Source organism: Apiospora aurea (assembly GCF_038362705.1).
Source record: "Apiospora aurea strain CBS 24483 chromosome Unknown utg000005l_segment0_segment0, whole genome shotgun sequence".
NCBI classification, from domain to species: Eukaryota; Fungi; Ascomycota; class Sordariomycetes; order Amphisphaeriales; family Apiosporaceae; genus Apiospora; species Apiospora aurea.
This window is the reverse complement of record NW_027117392.1, coordinates 4,428,621-4,441,632: the sequence shown is the minus strand read 5'-3', so window position 1 is coordinate 4,441,632 and position 13,012 is coordinate 4,428,621. Positions and strand designations below refer to the sequence as shown.

Genomic DNA, 13,012 nt, shown 5'->3' with positions numbered 1-13,012 from the left:
ATCAGAGAGAGGCAAGCCTCGGTCTTATTTAGCGACGAGAAAAGAATGATGATGAGATGGGTATATCAATTCGACTGATGCCGCGACTGTTACCTGGACAGCGGGTTTGCATATTCTACACATCGTACAACCAACCCTATCAACCCAAACCTGCGACAAACATTTGTCGTCTTCCTATAATAGTATCCCCAAATCAAAGGCCTAGAACCCATGATTTTCCCTTGCCATGCCTGATATACCCTTTAATTGTTTGCTTATTTGGCTTCCTCTTTTGTCTCATCGTCGTCCTTCTTATCCTCTTTCTTCTCTTTTTGTCCTCCTCGGACTCTTCCTTCTCATCCGATCCCGATGTCTCCTCGGAGGACTCGGGAGTAGAAGCCTCAGGCTTGGCTTCGGTTTTCTCGGTTTCTTCGGTTTTCTCACTGGCTGTGACTGTCTCGGCAGTGTTGGCCGGGACTTCGTCAGCGTTCTCCGTCGGCGGCGACTGCGAGGCCGCCTTCGGTGTTGCCTTCGCGGCGGATGTCGCCTTCACGGTGGTTGTCGTCTTTGTGGGTGTCGCCTTCGCGGCGGTCGTCTTCGCGCTGGACGACGCTGTGCTGGCCGTCGCCGTGCTAGCCTTTTTCGTTGTTGATAATGATGACTTCGTCGTCGTGGTCTTGGCCTTTACTGTGGTGGCTTTCACTGTGGTCTTCTTCTTCGTCGGCGTCTCCTCCTTCTTGGTCTTGTCGCCGCTAGTGCTGGCCGCTTCCTTCTTAGTCTTATCGCCACTGGTGGTGCTGCTGCTGGCTTCCTCCTTGGCCTTGTCACTGCTGCTGCTGCTGCTGTCGGCCTCCTTCTTGGCTCCATGGACCTTGGCCCGCAAGCTGTCCAGGCGCACCTGCTTCGCCTTCGAAGCCGCCTCCTCGGCGATGCTGCGGACGGGTAACTCGGTAGAGCCGCCGGCGCCTGCCTTCTTGGTGCCATCGCCCGCCTTCTTCGCGGTGGCCGCCGCGACCTTCTTCTCGGGCATGGGCGGTGCCGCGGGGATGTTCTTTGCTGCCGAGGCGGCGGCGGCGGCACCTGCTGCGGCTGCAGCTGCAGCCGGTCCTGTCGCCTTCTTGGCGGGGTTGGACGCCTTCTTCTTCAGCGGGTTCGGCGGCGGCTCGGCGCCCTTGGCGGGTATCGTGAACTCGTCGTAGTAGATCTTGACGTGCTGTCTGAGCTCGCCGTACTCGTTCCACTCCTCGATCTCGACTAAGTCCTGTAGATTTGAAATAACTCCTCGTCAGCTCGATTTTTCTTTCTTATCAGTTCTTCCCCCCTTGGGGCTTGCTGTAGGTTCATACATACCCCTAGAATCATGCCCATCTGCACCAGGCCGGGCAGCTTGCGCGCACGACCGTTCGCATCTTTGCCGGCGCGGCGGCCCCAGAGCATACGGGCCTTCTCGTCGGTGGCCATGTCGAGGGCCTTGAAGGGCACGCGGTTGGCGCGCAGAATGGTCTCGAGGCGCGAGGTGGCCGTGACGATGTGGCTCGAGCCGGCGGTAAGCGAGGTGTAGATGTACAGGGCCGGGTCAGTCGAGTAGGACTGCTTGGCGGCAGCTTTAGTTTTAGCTTTTGGAGCAGCGGCTTCTTTGGGGACATCACCCGCTTCGGGGGCATCGTCTGCCTTGGGAGCATCGTCTGTCTTCGGAGCGTCGTCTGCGTTAGGGACAGCGTCTGCTTTGGGTGCGGCGGCCTCGGGGGCAGGGGCAACCTCGGGGGCGGCTGCTTCGGCCATGTTTGCTGATCTTCTGGGCTGGTAAATGGGAAAAGGAAAAAAAAAGCAAGATTGACTGATAGATAAATATGTATGGGAGTGCTGCGATTCGGTGGTAGAATTGAAAATAGTACGGGAGAAAAAGAATGACAGAATTAAAAGGAGGCAGTTGTAGATGTTGTTTGTTTCGTCGTCTCGGCTTGACCAGGTGGATGGACAGACAGCAAAGTAATGCATGTGCCTAGGTAGGGGAGGGTGTTCAGACAAAGGGTCCAATCCAAATGTGGCAGGGGTGTTTCAAAGTGCGGCAACGCAAGTGCTGCAGCTGCTGCAGCGGCGGCGGCGGCGGCGGCGACAGTTGAACCAAAGCTCCCTCCCTGTCTTGGGTACGCTAATCAACCGACGCAACTGAACTACTACTACCACCTAGGTACTGTGCAGTAGGCCCGGAGCTTCGACCAATATTTCCGTCTAATTTGTGGAATGGGTTAATCTCGTCGTCAGATGATCCTCATTCGGGTTACGAGATTTCAACAACTGCCACCCCCCCCAGCCCGCGCCTCGATCTTGGATTCTGCCTGAAAGGCCATCGAAATCTCACTCGACTGCCCTCTGTTCACCATGTCCTCCTGCAGCTACTTGGGCGATTGATTGACGTGGAGGGGTCGATGCCGAGCATCCACGGGGGACCCCGCAGTGGAATACAGGGGGTAAATTGGGTTCGCAAAGGTCGCATGCGGTTTTGGCTAACGCCCGCAAGGACCTTCGCTGTCTTCTGATGGTGGATCATGGGCTCATGCGCGCTCAGGTCTCAGCGCTCAGGTCTCAGCGCTCACTCAGGGCTCACTCAGGGCTCAGGGGTAATCGCCTCAATACAAAACGACCCGACAGCACTCGTCCAGTCTCGACTTGCGTGTTACCGAAATGCCAATTAGAATCGAGGCTTCGGCTTCCAGCTATTAAGCCGTCTCCATGAGTTCCCCATTGCTGATGCGGTGTTGAAGGGCCAGATCGATCATCCTCTTCGTTGTGGGCAAAGCATCGTGAGGGGCTGCAGCTGTGGTTCAAGCGACTTGGCCGAGGGAACCAGCCTGTGTACTTTGTATGTATTTCGATTCTATGCGTGGCCATAGTCAAGGAATCACTACATTTGTAGTCTCGTGGCCAAACTTAATAGTGCAATACGTGTACGGGCCAAGAAATAATTATGCAATAGACATGAGGAGTGGCTCGCGGTCCTCGAAATACAATATTTGTCTCTTATCTCGAGGAGCCCGAGATGAAAACATATGATGCCCACTCTTCGAATCACACAGCTGCTGGTGCAGAGACGGGCTGGCATGTAGTCTATGATTGATCTAATGCATAATTCTCGAAAATTGCTAATTCAGTCGCATCATCTATTTCATCCCATAAGTAGAAGGATAGGGGTATCTCAACCTTGGATTCTTTCTCGTTCCATATCAGAAAGAATCATAACCCAGTGCTGCAAACTTCTTCTCCCCCGAAGTGAGACGATCAGTGTCCCATCAGAGAGCCAGATAACCTTAATACCACACCCGTTTCTTCGCAGAGACCGTCTCTGCATCGTAGCCATCCTTCCATGTCGCCATTGTAACGCTTTTCTGTCCCGCAACAGCTGAGTCCAGCTCCTCGTGGGTTTTCAAAAATCCGGAGGAACGTTGTACCCTTCCCTTCTTATGAAGCGTCGCCATGCATATCTCGCTCCTTGAGCGGCGCGAAACCCCTGGCCCGTTTTCCCTGTCGCCGAGGAGCTTCATCCTCGTCTTCGCCGTCTTCGCCATCTCGCTTTCTCTTTGAACCTTTGCTTGCCTGCTCTGTGCCACCGTCCTTGTTATCATCGTTATCATTATTGTCACGAGGCGCTGCCTGGTCATCCGGCTCTACAGCTTGTCGGGCGGCTTCCTTGTTGCGCTCATACTGTAGCCAACCCTCTTCAGGCTCTGTGATGCTGCCATACTGGATTCGGTCCTCCTTGAGGTCCTCCCAATCGATCACCTTAACTCGGTGCAACGGAATCGAATGTGATACCAGATACTCACCGAGGCAGGTGTGGTTGACAATAACGTTGAATGCTGATTCGAGCTTCGTCGCTTCCCAAATCTGCCGTCTGGAGCCCCAACCGGGTCCCGATGTGTCAATGATTAGGATCTTGATGTTTGGTCTGTTGCGCTTCTCATACCCTACGCATTTCCACACGGCCTTGTTGAAACTGATGGTGCTAGACATAAAAGGGCTCTGTCCTCTCCATTGCCATACCATGTGCTTTTGGAACTGAATCTGGAACAGCACCGGGTCAAACACTTGGGGGGGTAGTTTCGTGCGCATACACCGTTGAAGGGCTGGTCCGAATGGACCACCCGGAAAAGCCGCTTCGGGCGGGAGACTCCAAGACAGGGGTGAATGGTGATGCTCACTTGCTTCAGAGGCCTACCGTTCACGAAGGTGCCATGAAAGCTGTCCGGGTCCTCTAGTAGAGAGCCTACGCCATACTTGTCCTTGAGCTCCTGCCTCACAGGCTCCTTGGCCCAGACTCGCCCGGTGTGGTTCTTTTCATGGTCCACCACCCAAGCCAAGGTCTCTGGCTCAGCAGCCTGCTCGATCTTCTTGGGGCCCCATAGAGCCACCTGTAGTCCAGGCTCTCTATGCTCGTTTGTAGAAGGTCGAAGAAGGAGAGACAGTGGATTCTGTCCGCCGAGGAATCCTTCTTCATCCATGGTTGTCAGGATCCTCTTGGCTCAGTTCGAATATGTGTGAGATAGAGGACTGAGAGGTAGAAGGCGTTTAAAGTTACGCTGTTTGTGTCAGGGATCTTGGAGAGAGATATCTTGCCTCCTATCGATGTATCATAAGCATGAAAGTTGTAAGATATGTGACGTTACTAGACCTTCGACCACAACTTGCGAATGGCTTTCGACTAGGCCTGGCTGTATGAGATTCTGTTGGTCCTGTCAAGGCCCTGTTATAACCCGATCAAAACCCGGTTGCGGCCTGATCGGAACCTATTGGAAGTGATCGGGAGTTGGAATGTGAGAAGTTGCAGGATAGGTTGTTGTCAGGAGGAATAAGTGAAGTATGTAGTCAAGACGATCTCCACGCCGGTATAAGGGAGGGGAATTGATAGATTTTTTGACTTATAACCTACCCAAGCTGGCATGGTATCGGCTGATCAGTCGTTCTAGGTACTTGGCATGAGCAGGCCTAGATGCTCAAGGGCAGCACCAAAACCGAGCATATCATATCAGTATCTCGTAGAAGTACGATAGTTACCAGTGCCTTGGACGTTGTCCAACGATTCTAGAGAGAGATGCCGGAGGTTGAAGAGGCGCTGCAGTGGGGTTTGGACACGGTCCAATAAGCACCTTATAAGGACCTTGCCAGTACTTAGAACTTTCAAGGTGAAAAGGGTAAATAGGCAAGGACTCGGTAGTGTTGAGAGGTCTTACCCAAAGCGTCGTGAGAGAAGGTGGTATGTATCTGGCTATAAGGGGGCACGAAGGGTTGAGTGGGTAAAAGGGTACGGATATGCTTCTCTATCAATTGATGTAAGCACACTGACTTCTCGGAGTCTTTACTCCTGTGAATCTGTCGAGGGGCGTGAGTGGACTTCCTATTCAGGCCCTATTAACAATATTTGCCAGGAATTATCACAGGAAGCCATGGCGAGTCTCTGATGTGATATCCTTGGGCGTTTTGCATGGCCAAGGTACTTGTGTATGGAGTGCCGGTGCAAAAGACATCGTGGGCAACGGCTCTTCAGTGCGATGGCTCACTATTCCGTGGCAATTTCCATGCGATAGCCACGTAGAATCTGGCATGCCCGCCAAATGGAGCACTGAATTCGGTTGTTGGCATTGATTCATGCTTGGGTTGAAAGTATCAGACGCCCGTGTGATCAAAATAATCTGGATGGGAAAGTAATGTAGAGGCAGATACAAATACACAGGATGTTGGAGTTCGTATCTGGGGGCAAGGAGATATTCTACTGAACTCGGTTTCATTAAGTGTCGTGAGCCCTGGACGCCCTGGACATAGTGCCAGATGACAAGCGCCGCTAGCCATCAAGCCCGATTGTATCGACTACACATTTTTTAATCACCAGCACGAGTATTCCATGGTACTCCTTCTTGTGGAGGGATGCTGACGAATTGAGATGGCTGAAAACGACATGTTTATACGGATCCGTTCCTGGGGTGTCCATCGCGACTGAATCTCAAGAACAGCAAGCTTGTCATCCAATGCTAAAGGATAAGCGGTGACCTTGTAGACACTTCGACAATAACACATTAGTTCATAGGGTTGATATGAAGACAACGAGGCAGCGAGGTACAGAAACCTGTGGTTTGGCACCAGCTGTTGCACGACCATACGCGGTGCTTGTTCCGCCCAACTCAGCGACTCGAAAGGCGGTAGTTGTAACATAAATCTCCAAATGTAAGTAAGTACCTACCTACAGAAAGGACATTACTAGGACTTGCGCGCTAGACAACACGTTCGGAAGGAACAGTGCCCATCGAGCAGCACTTGTATGGTTCCTGCCATGTTTGACTACCTACCTAGGTATCCAGTTCCAGTACCAAGAAACCCGAGCGAGCTGCAATGGAGGGGTGCGCAAGTGGCAACTGCCAAAATGATGTAGGTCACGAACAGTAAGCACGTACTTACTTACTTACTTGCCTACCTACCGACCTACATGGATACTTGGCAATGGAAACGTGGAAGATCAACATGAGCATGGACTCCAGTAGGTCTTTTTCCACAGTTCGGCCTCGGTCCGTCTGTCAGTCCGTCTGTCAGCCATCTATCCGGTCCGCCTTGTCGGCGTTATGTGGTCCGGATCGAACCTCGATGTACTATATATAAACCTGAGATATGATTGACCTTTGTTGGTCAGGTATGATCTCGTCGGGGATGAGTGCCCCTTTCGTCAGACCGTGCATGCAGTGCACGCCACGTGCAAACAGCCAGCAGGGCAGAGCAGCCAATAGATCAGTGTGATAGCAGGTTAAATGTTGGTCATCACCTTTCACCGAGTCCGGCTGTCTCCTATTCGTAAAGTCGTGGTCGGTAATGCACCCCTCTCCTACCCTAAGTATGTGGATGGCATCCTTGTTGGACGCAGTGTATTTCCCCGATGACCCTAAGGCCAGCTTCCCTCTATTCAAGTACACTCCTTACGCTGCATTTTCCGCTGGGGATACCCCGTGTCTCTCTTTCTTTTGCTAGACCCATGGTCCAGTATCGATACCCGTACCTTGATGGCGGGTACTCGATGGCTTCCCAACAAGCCAAGCAACCAGCTCTTCAGCACTTGCACTTGCGCTTGAACAAGGAATGAGACTGATGTTGAAACTCCGGGGGGTGGCAGGTTCGGAAATCGCGTCCCATCCAAGCCCGGGTTTCCCTATTTATTAAGTCCTGTCTTCTGCAGAGGGGGGGTGCCCTTTAGGGGAAACAAACGGGTCACGGTTGTAGGATGGGTCCCCTACTTGACCATAGCCCCCTACCTTAGGTACCCAAGGTTAGGTAATCTACAGCAAGCCAACCCAGTTCGGAGTTGGCAGACCAGCATCCCATTCCTTTCTAATGAGAAGAAGGATCGGGAACCTGTAAGCAGTACCCATAAAATGGAATGGGTGCAACATGTTGATATTGGATGGCCGAGAGAGGCCCCATTGACCGAATGTTCCACTTGGGCTGTTATTCCACCGCTGTCTGTGTAAGCGATTAGATCTTGAGCTTTTTTCTTTTTCTTTTTCCTTTTTTTTCAGCTACGGCATCATCTACGTCTGTCAAAAAAACTAAAAAAAAACTAAAAAAAAAAAAACTTGAGTTGAGTTAATGGCTTTCCGTCATATGTACACCAATCGAGTGGAGGTGGCTGGATACAAGTAGCCGTCCATGTCGCGGTGGTTGTCCTGCAGGACTCCCTAATTGATGACGGATAAAGAGTGAGTGCCACTTGCCAAAATCCTGACCGTTCTCATTGTTACCGTACCATCGCGGGTTTCGTTGTCCCCCGACTTTACGCCTGGGAACCCTTGTGAGAACTCGTGGCGTGCAAGCGGTTTCGCCTCCGCATGAGTTGGCACGGAAATCATGGACTGGGCCTACCTATCCAGTCATCAAGACCATACCGGCAAGACACGTACATCAGCGACTGCAAGCCATCACGATTCTCGTCACTTCTTTGCAGCATACCCTACGTAGACCTCGATGGCACAATCCAATAGATAGCCTATGCTCCTCAATGCTATTCCTCCAACGTGCATATGCGTCTACATGGGGTCTCTTTACCGGCCTGTCTCCAGCCTCGGGAAGGAATATAGAGTAGGGTCTCTTGAAACGTCCTTGACGGTACCACCACGCGATCATCATCGATTCCCTGTGTTCCCCCATCGTAACTACCGAAATCATGATGCCACACACAAGATTGACGGGACCAGTGAAGATGGTATGCCATGTAAAACTGATTGCATTGGGGCTGCATGGGGCACACCGAGCGGAAAAGTTCGGCAGGATGGACTGTGGCAGGTCGACCATTGGACTTTATGGATACTATACTAATAAGAATATGTCCTCGGTGCATACCGACATACGCAAATCTTGAAAACGTGCAGCTGTAACCTGCAAGGTAGCAAACAATCACACACAAATGGGCGAGACGGCAGACACCCCTGTCCTACGAACCAAACTGCTGGGCCCTATCACAAATCACATCTTGACCCTTTTTGCCAACCAACAACGTCGGGCAACAGGACTCGACCCCAGACTCGACGCTGCGGCTCGGCTATGGATGTTCTGGTGGCACCGCGTTGAAGTCTCATCTCGTGACGAGCATACCTCCGGGGCACACATATCTTTCTGGCAAATTGTCTTTGATACTAACGATCACAAAATGGCTAACCTTATCCAATGCTGCTACTGTGTACCTATATCCCTAGTAACGAAGATCGATGTATAGCGGTTTACATGTAGCAAATTCATTCGTGAGCCCACCGGGTCGCCTGAAAATTGACGAGCTGTTGCCTTGGCACAGCCTCGAATAATACTGGCACTGACCAGCTTCCAAATGCCTGGCCAATCTCCTTTCCCAAAGAGGCCGCTACGGGCACCACAAGCCAAGTAGGGTGAATGGCAGTCCATCCTGCAGACAGCAATCCGGTGTGCAATTTGGAGTCGGGCCATCGTATGTGAGCCTGGAAGCTTGCATTCCGCCTTGATTAACAAGTGCGACTGCAAGTGTCATACGATAGCTCGATCTGCTAGTCGTGTCCCGTTTAGATGAGTATCATCGACAGTCGTGGCAGCGCGGCACGGAATGGCGGGCAAACGAAGAGGACCTATCAGTGGTGCTAAGCTTGTGTGTGACGAGGGTTGTTCTGGCCGAAGTGGTAGCTGCATTTCGGGGGCATAGATTTGCAGTTCAAGCTGACCAAAGCACATGCTTACTCGGAGCAGAGACGAGTGACTGGATAGCTTGACCTTCTGCTCCTTGTCACCCCGTCTATAGCTTGTCTGTGGCACGTCACGGATCGACGACAAGTTTGGCCGCAATGTGAACCGGGCGACGACTTCTGGTCGAGTGAGCGAAAGAGAGCTTTAGCCCGATTCCAGGAGACCACCCGAACGGTGAGTCGGAAGCCTACTTGCCAGCGAGTTCCGAGCGCCCAGTCCGCCCGACGGAGTCTACTGCATGTCAACTTTCGTGTAAAAGTGCCATGCAGTCTCGTTCCAAACGTTGCATTTATCCTGTCACATTTGCACTCGTTGTGTGGTATCCTTCCTGCATACATACCAAATCCTACGAGGGCTTCGAGGGTAGCATTCTAATGGTCGAAACCAGCCGGGTTGCCATGTTGTTCCCCAGTTTCCCGCAGGGAATCCATAACTGCCTTCCTAAGAGACGAAGACTAACTCAACTGCCCCCCAGAAGGCAAGAGGACCAGCGACCAGTCTTCTAGTTATGACCGAGATCCGATCCAATGAGATGGGATCTGAGCTCGTACGCCACTAGGTTCTTGGGGAAAGATCCGGAGGCGCCAGCGTCGTTTACTCGTTTCACATCATCTGGCAACCCAAGGCGACGGGCCCCGGGATGCAGGTTGACAAGGCCGCTGGCCGGCACCAAGACCCCTTGCCGCGAAAGAACCTGAATATACGTCTCGACTTAGACCACGATCATGATGGATTAACATGGAAGGGTGGCAACGGAACCGAAGCAGCTCAGCAAACAGTCTCGGTCCCGCGGGTGCTTCAATACGGCCCGGCAGGAGGTGGGACGGGTCAGGCTAACCAACATAAATATGAGATACTTACCAAGCCTAGAAGCAAACCCTTTTACTTCTCAGGAATCCCAAAAGACTATATTAATTTCCATATGGTCTCACACTTGACCAAGACTCCAGATCCAAGCTTTATCATTGGCAATCACTAGTTGGTACACATATCAAACCCCTCGGCCATCTTGGCCTGCCTGTAGCTCCCTGCTCGACATGCTAACACAGGCTTCTAGTCTTACTTACGACCTTTGGCTAAAGATTACAGCGATGCCGCTGTCACGAGTCTACTCGAATATGTCCCCCGAGCGCATGGTTGGCATGGACACTACCGGCATTGGCGCAAGCTATGAGCCTGTAGGCATGCAAGCGTTTCCTGCATACGACCTCAACGAAGACGGCCTCTGGTTATTTAAAACTGTTGCCTCTGCCGTGCCTCTTGCGATTCCTATGCAGGATTCCGAGTCCGAATGTTTACACAAGGGCAAGCACGGATGCGAGATGAAAGTAACCGATGACCACCCTACCGGTCTTTGCACACAGTGCCGTAATGGAAAATGCCAATCTTAGTTTACCTAAGTGGTGCCATCAGTATTGGGGGACGGGAATCAGCCTCGCCCCTGCAAGTGCTACAGGATGGATGGAATATGACGAACGGATAACGAAGGCAAAATGAGATGTATGTACTGAATAGTTTGGTGGCAAGTTACTTGTGCGTGGATTAGTAGCTTGACGAACTTCTCCATCACGTTCTCTAGGAGCCAAAAGGAAGATGTCTGGGAAGTAGTACTTTAGTTGATGCGAAGCTGATCACCACACTAGCACCCTTATCCCCAACTTCCACGTTTGCCAAGGCGCTGCCCCGGGAAACTTGAAACATGAGAGCGGAAACATAATGTGGAGTATGGACGGATATACGGGTTGGTCTGTAAACTTGGTCTGTAAGTCAACCTTTGGTTTGGATGTTGGATGCTAAGACGGATCCGCGTCGGCCAATGATGCGCTTCCTACCTACATATGTAGCTACCGAAATGGAATAGCAAGATGGCGTCACAGGACATGGGGCTTGAAGTGGTATAAACCAGTTGTATTTGTATAGTGTCCGCTATGCCAGCATGAACCCTCCCGATGTGAGGAATATGCGACAAGAAATAAAAACCGAATAGACTCCTTTTCGAAAATTCTCTAGATACCATGGGTATGATTCGCAGATCCCGCAAACAGCCCCCGTTAACCACCAAGTCTAATGATTTCTGGACACAAAGGGAATGTCGACAGGCTCTTGTCGGTGTATGTAGGTAAAAAGTGGTCATCCCATCGGAAGGATGCCGGTTTTCTGATCCAGGCGTGTGCTTCGTAAGAGGTATAGATTGAACCAAAACATGCCCTCCGCGATAAATTGGTGCCCCAAGCGTCTCGTCATCCCCATTAAACATGAATAAGTTAAGATATTAAGAATAGAAAGTGGTGAACCAAGTGGTTTGGGTATCGATCGCTGTACGGGAAGAATATTACAAATCTCCCGTAGCATGTGAAAAGCAAGATGGTGGCTTGTCACCCCCCGACCTCACGTCATCTAAAGTCGTGGGCCACGAGGATTCGATCCTTCTTTTCACTCTCCCAGGTTTGCGCCGGTCTCGCAGACCCGACCCAAGTAAATGCGCCCTTCGCGACTGAGGTGCGCTTAGAGCACCAGAGCAGCGACAGCACCCATGACCATCATGAGGCCAGCCTGGACCGAGGCAGCGCCGCCAGTGGGAACGGGAGAAGGAGCGGGCGCAGTGGGGTAGCCGCTGCCGCCGTTGTTGCCGCCGGCGGGCTCCGAGGGAACAGCCGCGACCGAGGTCAGGGTAGCAGGCGTGGGAGTGGCCAGGGTGGACTTGGGCGTGGTGGTGTTGTAGTAGGCCGTCGGGAAAGCAGCGGGGGTGGTGCTGTTGAGAGCCGGGAACGACTTGACCGAGTAGACAGGGACCGGCGACGAGGAAGACGAGGACACGACCGCGGACGAGGACGAGGACGACGAGACCGGGGCCGGGGGCGGGGGCGGGGTGAAGACAGGGTAGGAGGAGGAAGTAGAGGAAGTGGTGGGAGTGGGCGTGGAGGAAGTGGTGGACGAAGTAGTGCTGACAACGACGGGCGACGGGGTCGTCGTGGGCGAGTACAGAGGGCACAGGGTGTTCGTCGGGTTGCACTTGGTGATAGTGACGAAATGGGTCAAGGTCGACGTGCTTGTGGTAGTACTGTGAGGCTCCTCGACCATGTAGGCGGCAGAGGCTGACATGGCGCCAGCGGCCAGGACGACGAACGAAGGGGCGTGCATTTTCGATGTGTTGATGTTGCGACGGCTTATCCAAAAATTCCAACTATGCGACTTATACGGCAGACATATATCTCCTCGAGATCTAGTCCAGTCAAAAAAGAGGGTAGGTGCTAATGCAAGGAACGCGTGTATTTGCGAGAAGCGGGTTATAAAGAGTGACTGTTGACTGGAAGTCGAAGCAGCAGGGTGAATGAGTGTGGTGGGTGGTTGGAAGTTGGTGAGAGGGGGGCGGCCGAAACGGGATTCGACAACGGCAGCGAGATGCTTTTTTACATCAATGATGGTGGCCGCTGCAGAACAACATCCCCGGTCAACCGTCCCATCTGGGAAAAACAAGGCACAAAGCAACCAAACATCCCAACATCTCAATGGTGGATCGACTGTTGTTTCCTCGAGTAGACAAGGATCATTGAAGGGAAGGGAAGGGAGTGAAAAACGCATGGCCCCCCGGAACGGATCCTCTCTGCCCTCTTCAGTCTCACAGTCCCACAGCCACACCGTTGGCGATGGGTTCATCTTGATAGTACATGCTTTGTTTTTTTCCACCTGCATCACATTTCATAAGTACAACATGTATGTATCTATGCGACTCTTGCCTGGGCTACTACTATGTGCACGGGAAGAGGCTAAAAGCCAGCAGTACGCGGCATCC

At 52.3% G+C, this 13,012-nt stretch overlaps 4 protein-coding genes across 4 annotated transcripts; 1 reads left to right on the top strand and 3 right to left on the bottom strand.

The window, feature by feature from the left end:
- Positions 1-193: 193 nt before the first annotated feature.
- On the bottom strand, positions 194-1,761 carry PG986_007935 (uncharacterized protein; the record flags this gene model as incomplete). The annotated part of the gene is made up of 2 exons (XM_066844157.1): positions 194-1,240; positions 1,330-1,761. 2 exons carry the CDS (start codon positions 1,759-1,761, stop codon positions 194-196), a joined length of 1,479 nt encoding a protein of 492 aa, XP_066700269.1.
- Positions 1,762-3,438: 1,677 nt separating this feature from the next.
- Positions 3,439-4,478, bottom strand: PG986_007934 (uncharacterized protein; the record flags this gene model as incomplete). The annotated part of the gene is made up of 2 exons (XM_066844156.1): positions 3,439-4,041; positions 4,092-4,478. 2 exons carry the CDS (start codon positions 4,476-4,478, stop codon positions 3,439-3,441), a joined length of 990 nt encoding a protein of 329 aa, XP_066700268.1.
- A 5,778-nt stretch (positions 4,479-10,256) lies between these two features.
- Positions 10,257-10,610, top strand: PG986_007933 (uncharacterized protein; the record flags this gene model as incomplete). Its single annotated transcript, XM_066844155.1, has 1 exon — positions 10,257-10,610. One exon carries the CDS (start codon positions 10,257-10,259, stop codon positions 10,608-10,610), a length of 354 nt encoding a protein of 117 aa, XP_066700267.1.
- Positions 10,611-11,724: 1,114 nt separating this feature from the next.
- On the bottom strand, positions 11,725-12,360 carry PG986_007932 (uncharacterized protein; the record flags this gene model as incomplete). The annotated part of the gene is made up of 2 exons (XM_066844154.1): positions 11,725-11,991; positions 12,169-12,360. The coding sequence occupies 2 exons, from the start codon at positions 12,358-12,360 to the stop codon at positions 11,725-11,727; spliced, it is 459 nt and encodes a 152-aa protein (XP_066700266.1).
- Between the last annotated feature and the right edge of the window lie 652 nt (positions 12,361-13,012).